Raw genomic sequence first — 8,214 nt, 5'->3', positions numbered from 1 at the left:
CATGGGAAATAAGGGTTCTTGGGCCGCATGCCGTGACATGACTTGCAATACCGGGCTTTGGCCACTACGTCAAATGGCTTCATGCGCCGGTGAGCAACTTTCATTGAAATGAATAGGCAGCCATTTTCAATGCCGTCTCCAGTTATATTATACCTCCATGCTACACTGCCCCCACGACTTCCGGTGGTAAGGCCCTCGTACTGCTCCATTTCGCCCGTATCCTTTAGCTTTCAGAAGACATGCAAAATACGGACTAAATGGTCGCAGCTCTGTCCGTATCCGTCGGCGTTCTTTATGTCGAGCATAAATGAGCCATTAATAAGCCTTAACTGTGCAGCATAGCTTGCCTTATCAACTTGACAGTCCAAAATGGCGAGCTGGACGTATTGGTTCCATAGCAGGGTCAATGGAGTGTCCCCCCTTGGCATTCCTATACTCTTTGGCTACACTAGCCGCTACCAGAGAGCTAGGTTTACATTAGCTACCAGGCCAACTTGCTAGATAGCTACATTATTTATTTCAGCACCCCGTTTACTTTAAAATGAACGTGTCTGCATGCCGTTTTGACGTCGATTGGTGTTGGTAAATATCATTCCCTTACAATGGTTTGCTGACATTGTCACCATCTATTTCTGATGTTAACGTAAGATCGCAGTGGAAAAACCGGGCCTTTGCTGCAGAGCTGTCATATTTTGTGGGTGGATCAGCTAGCGGACTTTTCTCAGCAAAGCATCATTTGCTGGTCGGGGAATGCGTCTTCTCTTCATCGTTCTTAACATGCTGTTAGTGTTGATGGTTGGATACCATGTGGATATTGTTATTGTTATTGTTGCTGATGATGACAACAAACAAACACATCTTTATTTGCCATACAGTCAGACACACAGCACACCGTGTAGGGAGGCGGCTACGCAAAAATACACACAAACGCACGCACGCACACACTCGAATGACAGGAGCGATGGTGATGATACTTAGGCTAATCCTCCCCGCACGCCCATTTTGTACCCCTAACCTTTCATAGACATCCTGTTATGTTACCGTTATAATGTCATGCTTTGCAGGCGTCCATGTAACACACCCACCTTTGTCTTTAATAGATCTGCATCAGAAGACATTGATTAAATATGTCTGATCAGGGGGACAATTGTCCTCACCTGGATTCCATAGGAGAGGTCACCAAGGAAGAACTTCTGCAGAAATCGAAGGTATGATCAGTTTGTATAATAGGCTTCATACACAAAGTTGCAAGTTTACACTACATGGCAATGCGATGGATGTAATTTATCCCGTTCAAAGTCTGGATCTCAATGCATTGGAGGTTACTGTGTCATTCTTACAGGGTGTCAGATGTTATTCTAACGTTTCAGTTGTTGCATAAATCATATTGGGAGTGCAACAGTGCTGTCTCTGAGGGTGTAGTGTCTTGTAGACAGAGGTCAGAGAGGTCAGCACTCATGTGAGATCTGGATCTGGGTTTCAAGAGACTGTTCAGAGTGTAACCTGGCTCCCTGTCTCTTCCTGAAGGGAACATGCCAGTCATGTGGAGCTGGAGGCCCCAATCTCTGGGCCTGTCTGCAGGTAAAGAAGACCCTGTCTGCCTGTGTTAGTTATAATGATCTATACCGTCTGTGTCTTCTGTTTGGATACTTTACCATACATCCTTCCTCCCCTTCTTGAAGTAACCACTGATTTAACATTGAGCATTCCTGTTCCATTTGATCTTGTCAGTTATTAACTTGATGTGTTTCTCTTGGTCAGAGTGACTGCCCATATGTCGGCTGTGGAGAATCCTTCTCAGATCACAGCACCCAACATGCTCAGGTGAGCTCTACTCAGGCTGCAGCCTTCTCTCCTGCTACCTTGCTTCTCCATGTTCAGACAACAATCCCTGAATTAAGGCTATCATTAACCTTGTGTGTGTGTCTGTGGGTGTGTGTGTGTGTGTGTCTGTCTGTATATGCTTGTGTCTGTATATGCTTGCGTTATTCACTTCCCTAGACGGAGAAGCACAACCTGACAGTGAACCTGACCACATTCAGGATATGGTGTTATGTGTGTGAGCGGGAGGTCTTTCTGGACCAGAGGCCTGTGGTGCCGGTGTCCTCCAACCACCACCACTGCAGAACCATGGAGCAGGTACGGGCTCGAACCAAGGTCAGCTCAACTCACTCAACTCTGATCTATACTTATTTAAGTGTTGAACTTACATACGTTACAGGTTCATTTTACTGGCTATCCACAGGAAGAGACAGAATTAGCCTTTAATAATTTGTTTATTTTATGATAACTCATTTTCCCAGGATGCAGTGCAGCACACTGCAGGTCACCCATTGAAGGCGGTGCCTATTGCTGTGGCAGAAGAGGAGGGGTCCGAGTCAGAGGAAGATGAGCTCAAACCCAGAGGTGAGGACAGACTCCATAGAGATGTATACTCTTGGGTACAACAACCCAACTCTCCTAGAAACTCTATCTCTCCTGCTTAAAGCTCAATGAGATAACTTTTTATAGTTCAATATTCACCTTTACTTGCTATTCGTTTATGAATTGGCCTTAGCAAGACCCCAAAAATCATTTTCGTGACATGAGACTGCATGAGACCCTGTGAGTTTATTATTTTAGTATTTCGGTGTACTGGCTAGTACACTGGCGGGAAATCTTGGGTGGAAATGGAAGTGACACGTTTTGCGTGTCACAATATCAGGAAGACAACAAACACTTTGCCCCGCAAATGTATCTACATGCACATAAAAGAAAGAAGACCGGTATTTACCTGCATTGAAGCCATCCTTCCACAAAGTAGCTACAATCTTCCAATCCAGTCTGCGCCACGCACGTTTGTTATCATTTTTTTCCCATCATTACAGCGAGTGAGTGGGGGATTGTGGGAAGTATGGTTCTTAAAACGCAGTGCCAATTTATCACGACCCGAGGGGCTGCCAAAGTGCCAAGTTATCTCATGTAGCTTTAAAGGAGTAGTAAAGGGAAAATCATGTTTAGCCCTGTTTTAAGGTTACTTATGATCATATACAATGGTTCAGATAAAAACTTTGACAAAACTAGCACTTTTGAGAAAGTCTGGTAATTGCTCTACCACCTACCACCGTTTTGGTCATACAATGGATGTGGGTGGGCACCTTGAAAAATCATGTTGCTCTGGTCTGCTCCTCCATAAGGGTTGACAGGGATGAAGAACATTGGTAACTCCTGTTACATGAACGCTGCTCTTCAAGCCCTGTCCAACTGGTGAGGTCATTTCCTGATTAATTTCCCCAGTAGCCCAGTTGCCAACTGTTACTGGCTGACGTCATGATGAGATGGCAAAGCACAAGGATAGGTGTGACAACGCCAAAGTGAAACCTAACCCTTTAACTTCAGCCTTATAACAAACACCGATTGCGTTTCCCTGTCTCCTCTTTTTAAACTTTGTGTGTTCTTCTCTGTATTCCCTCTGTTCTCTTTCCTCTCCAGTCCCCCTCTCACGCAGTTCTTCCTGGACTGCAGTGGGCTGGTGAGAACAGATAAGAAGCCTGCGCTCTGTAAGAGCTACCAGAAGCTCATCTCTGAACTCTGGCACAAGAAACGGTAAACCGGCCATCTTATCGCGGTGCGAAGCCGTAAAAAAGATTTATTTTCATCCTTTACCCCTGTCGGACTGAACCCTCGTTTGAACCCGGCGCTGCCGCTCCGTGTCTGCGTTACGAAAGCCTTCCTCAGCCTGCTCTCCCTCCGCCCTGTAGGCCCAGTTACGTGGTGCCCACCAGTCTGTCCCACGGCATCAAACTGGTCAACCCCATGTTCCGAGGCTACGCCCAGCAGGTAGGGGCAAGCTCCCAGCAGGTAGGGACCGAGCCACGCCACCGACCACACACGCCTCTCTAACCCCTAACCCCCAACCCCTGACCTAACCCTGTTGTCCCCAATGCCTAAATGATCCCTCCCATGTGTTGCTTGAGTGCCTACTCATCGTGGCAGCTCCTGTCACCTCAAAGTTGGGTGTGAGGAGGACTGTGAGATGAGCCAGCTAACGTAGGCTCAGCCTAATGACAGCGTTACCTTATCTGCCTTGTTGCCTTGTGTGGAAGAACTGGTTTATTGGCGATTGCCGTGGAGAATAATGAAATACACAGTTACAGCTGAATAGTGCCAAGACGTGCCGGCGGTGGACTTGATCTGTTGATTGACCTTGTGCTATACCTCCTTTCACCAGCAGACACACACACACACACACACACACACACACACACAACAATGGCTTCTGTGTCTGCAAAGAACACACACTCACTCCCATCCTCTGTCGCTATGATTTGCAGTAGACCGACATGTTTGAACGCACACACACACACACACACACACACACACACACACACACACACACACACACACACACACACACACACACACACACACACACACACACACTTTTGTGCATCTCTGTGAAAGGAATCCCTGAATCCTCCCCCTCTCTCCCTCCGTCTCCTTCCTGCATGTTGTGGGCAGAGTTTAACCCGACGCCCTCCCTCTCCGTGTCTCCCCGCGTCTCCCTCCAGGACACCCAGGAGTTCCTGCGCTGCCTGATGGACCAGCTCCACGAGGAGCTGAAGGAGCCTCTGGCCGAGGGCGGGGGGGGAGGGTGCCTCGGCGCCGGGGAGGGGTGCGACGGGGACGGCGACCGCTCCCCCTCCGAGGACGAGTTCCTGTCCTGCGACTCCGGCTCCAGCAGCGACCGCGGCGAGGGCGGCGCCCCCGGGGACGCCGAGCTGCTGATCCAGGACGAGTGTGTGGGGGCGAGGCCGGGGGGGGGAGGGGCCCGGGGGCCCGCGGGGACGGGGCTGATTTCGGAGAAGGAGAGGCTGAAGGAGAGGAGGGTGTCCGGCTCGCCCCTCCACGGGGGGTCCCAGGAGATGGACGAGGACGCCGACGTGGACACGGCGGCCGGGGGTGTGGCTCCGGAGAGGGGGGCCGAGGAGGCGGAGGGGACCCCCCCTAGCCCTCAGGCCCAGAACCAGGCGCAGAGTCCGAGAGAGAGCCAGACCGACGGACAAGGGACAGCGCAGAGCAACAACATTCCAGGTATGGTAGTGGAATAGGGACCATGGTTTTTATGGAATGCAAGTTGGCAAAAGAGGCAAACGGGGCTCCTCCCTCCTTCCAGACAACGAGGCATCAATGACCCGCCCCCAGTCCCGCCCCTGCAGCCCGGCCCGCTCCATCCAGGAGCTCCGCCCCAAACTGTCCTCCAGCCCCCCGCGATCTAGCCCCCTGCGCTCTGCACCCCCAGTCTACTCCTTCAAGAAAGGTACCAGAGTCACTGATCACCACACACACATGCTCACACTCAAACTCTCTCTCTCTATATACATTTCTGACGGTCTGTCTTTAACACAGTCGATCTCAGTCTTACTCTCTCTCTCTCTCTCTCTCTCTCTCTCTCTCCGTCCTGTCTCCTCCAGCCCAGCTCCTGTTGGGAGGTAAGAAGAAGAAGCAGTTTCGCTACCGCAGTGTCATCTCCGACATCTTTGACGGCTCCATCCTCAGTCTGGTTCAGTGTCTGACCTGTGACAGGGTGAGCTGCTGCGCACCACAGAGAGCACCAGGGGGCGCCACTCACTCACACAGGAACCCAGTCACAACAGTCATAGTTGCAATATTACTGTCTTATTACACATTGAGGGGGATGTAATGGCTTTGCATGCTACAGTTCTCAAGTGCAGTATGCTAAAATCTTTGAAAATATCCGCACCTGTGTGCTATTGGCCGGCCTAAATTTTGTTTTATCCAACTAACTACCCAAACAAATACAGGTTTCTCTGTTGCACTGTTCATTTTACTGTAGGCCTGTCTTGCACAGTCCATCTTATCCACTGTTGACACCTTGTATCCATGACATGCCTTTCCCGCGAAAAAAAAGAAAGAAACTTGTCCGTCCTGCGGCAACATTAGCAGTTTCGGGGGGGCCTACCACCCCCCTGACAAAACCCAGAGGGGAAACCCTGCAGTCTGGGGTGTTTGATGTTAAACGGATGGCTGACATCAGCATAGATAGAAATGCGAAAAACTCGTCCGCTGTTGATGGAGCTTTTCAGCAGGATAGATAAGTGTCAGTGTTAGTTTCAAGGTTAGTTTCACATCATTGTGTCATTTGCAATGTTGAAGAACAGAATAACAAACAAGACTGGGCAGACTTCTCAGAGCAGAGGGGTGAACAGGCAGAGCAGGTGATGTCTGCCAATAGGCGAGCGAGTGATGACAACATCCAGAGTTACAGAACTGAACACATTGATAATCAGATTTCTTTAATGAAAGGCTCACGCAGATTAATTTATGATAATCCCTAACTTTGAATGGTCAATATAATACTCATTGCTCTCATGCTCTCATTAGTTAATTAATCATGCAGAGACTATGACATTGAGTGATTTGAGTTAGCCTACATAATGTATTTTTATGCAAACATATGATGGGTGGGCCCTGCTTTCAATCAATCAATCAAAGCTTTATTTGTATAGCGCATTTCATACCGAGAGGAAACACAATGCGCTTTACAGAGAACAAGGGAGGTGGGCATACGACCCACCCCTACATATTCCAGAGGGAAGCAAAAAAACAGTAATCACCCGGCCAGATAAGTGAGCTGTAAAAATTCTTCCCTGTCCCTTTGACTGATGGCCTGGGTGAAAAGGTTGAAGACCCCGCCCTGACCTATAATGTTTGGGTTCTCCCAAATTGTCTCAGGTCAAATAGGCAGACAGGCAGCTATGGGAGACATGCAGCCGTGTATGCACTGGTAGTTCATAGTTCATTCAGGACGCTACACGCTAGTAGGCTCAACCTCAGAGAGTACTCGCATAGTAAGTAAGTAAGGCCCAATCCCGATACCCCTCCTTAGCCCTAGCCCTTGGTCCTACCCCTACATTTTGCGTGTTCCCGGGTAGGGTAGTGTGTCCCATTCCTTTTAGCTTCTAGGGCTAGGGGGCATATCGAGGGCTAGTGGACGTTCAAACAGCCCTCCAAATCGAGCTTTGTAGATGCAAAGGGATATGTCATCAGATTGTTATGACAAGTGTTTCAGAAAAATCACTATTCACGATGTCAATTTCATTTCGGTGTAACTGCATTTTGTCGTCCCAGGGTACTCTTGTGGGTTACTGTGCATGTTAAATCTAAACTAATCAGAACTTTGAGTAATCAACGATTTTTAAGTGACAGTACAGTTGATACCATGTCCCGTGTATGAAGCCTGAAAAATAATCCAGCAGCAACTGGTCTGCTCTTTCTTGCTCCTCTGATATCAGTGCATTTCTATGGGCAGGACTAACGTTAATAGCCAATGTTAAAACATGCTTCCTGGCTGCTCTATAGATTAATCTGTCTTGTTCTGTCCTGAAATGTGGTCAGAATTGCACTATAATAATAGTAATCATGTTCCAGGAACTCCACATAATATCAGGCAACTAATACAATTCCGATTGAAGACGTAGCGAGTGGTGTCCCATTTCTTAGGTGAAGATTTCAACCCCTATCCCTTGTGGCTCCATTCTGAAGTGCCGCTACCCAGTTGACGACACTCCAAAACTAGGGGCTAGGCCTAAGGGGGGGTATTGGGATTGATCCTAGGGTATTGGGATTGATCCTAAGTAGCCTTGAGAACCAGTGGCTCTCGAGCATCGTGGCCCATAGGTAGTACTCACATAGAGAAGTCCAATAGTGCACTCTAATAGTGGACAGCCATGTTGTATTCAGTATAAGTGTATTATCCGTGTGGTAGGTGTCTACCACCGTGGAGACGTTCCAGGACCTGTCACTGCCCATCCCGGGGAAGGAGGACCTGGCTAAGCTCCACTCCTCCATCCATCAGAACCTCCCTGCCAAGACAGGAGTCTACCCAGACGCCTACGGCTCCCAGGGCTGGATCTCCTACATCATGGACTCCATACGCAGGTCAGGGTTCAGAGGTCAAGGCAGGGGTCGGGGGTGGGGTATAGGGGGCAAGAGTGTAGGCTCTCCCGCACCATGAACAGAGGGCAGAAGTCTTGCTAAACCAAAATATTCTGCCACACTAAAATATTCTGCCACACTTATCTGAAAATATGATGTTCACTTCAAAACATACGTTCATCTGACTTAATTTTTGGTTCTCTGTTGACGATCTCACATGAACTTACTTATCTTTACTGAACTGAAAAAGGTGTTTTCACTTTTTGAAAGTGAAGT

At 48.6% G+C, this 8,214-nt stretch overlaps 1 protein-coding gene across 1 annotated transcript in view; it reads left to right on the top strand.

Moving 5' to 3' along the window:
- Window positions 1–482: 482 nt before the first annotated feature.
- The window catches only part of usp20 (ubiquitin specific peptidase 20), a 17,761-nt gene continuing 10,029 nt past the window's right edge, over window positions 483–8,214 (top strand). The window contains exons 1-13 of the mRNA XM_084442277.1: window positions 483–582; window positions 1,101–1,208; window positions 1,528–1,581; window positions 1,762–1,824; window positions 2,002–2,139; window positions 2,304–2,406; window positions 3,177–3,246; window positions 3,472–3,585; window positions 3,741–3,819; window positions 4,551–5,073; window positions 5,156–5,299; window positions 5,454–5,566; window positions 7,769–7,941. Coding sequence (XP_084298403.1) covers window positions 1,128–1,208; window positions 1,528–1,581; window positions 1,762–1,824; window positions 2,002–2,139; window positions 2,304–2,406; window positions 3,177–3,246; window positions 3,472–3,585; window positions 3,741–3,819; window positions 4,551–5,073; window positions 5,156–5,299; window positions 5,454–5,566; window positions 7,769–7,941 — 1,655 coding nt within the window. The 5' untranslated portion in view covers window positions 483–582; window positions 1,101–1,127. The remainder of the gene's footprint in view (window positions 583–1,100; window positions 1,209–1,527; window positions 1,582–1,761; window positions 1,825–2,001; window positions 2,140–2,303; window positions 2,407–3,176; window positions 3,247–3,471; window positions 3,586–3,740; window positions 3,820–4,550; window positions 5,074–5,155; window positions 5,300–5,453; window positions 5,567–7,768; window positions 7,942–8,214) is intronic.

Source organism: Borostomias antarcticus (assembly GCF_949987555.1).
Source record: "Borostomias antarcticus genome assembly, chromosome: 8".
Classification (NCBI taxonomy): domain Eukaryota; kingdom Metazoa; phylum Chordata; class Actinopteri; order Stomiiformes; family Stomiidae; genus Borostomias; species Borostomias antarcticus.
Note: the sequence above shows the minus strand (reverse complement) of the source record. Positions and strands in the feature narration are given on the sequence as shown.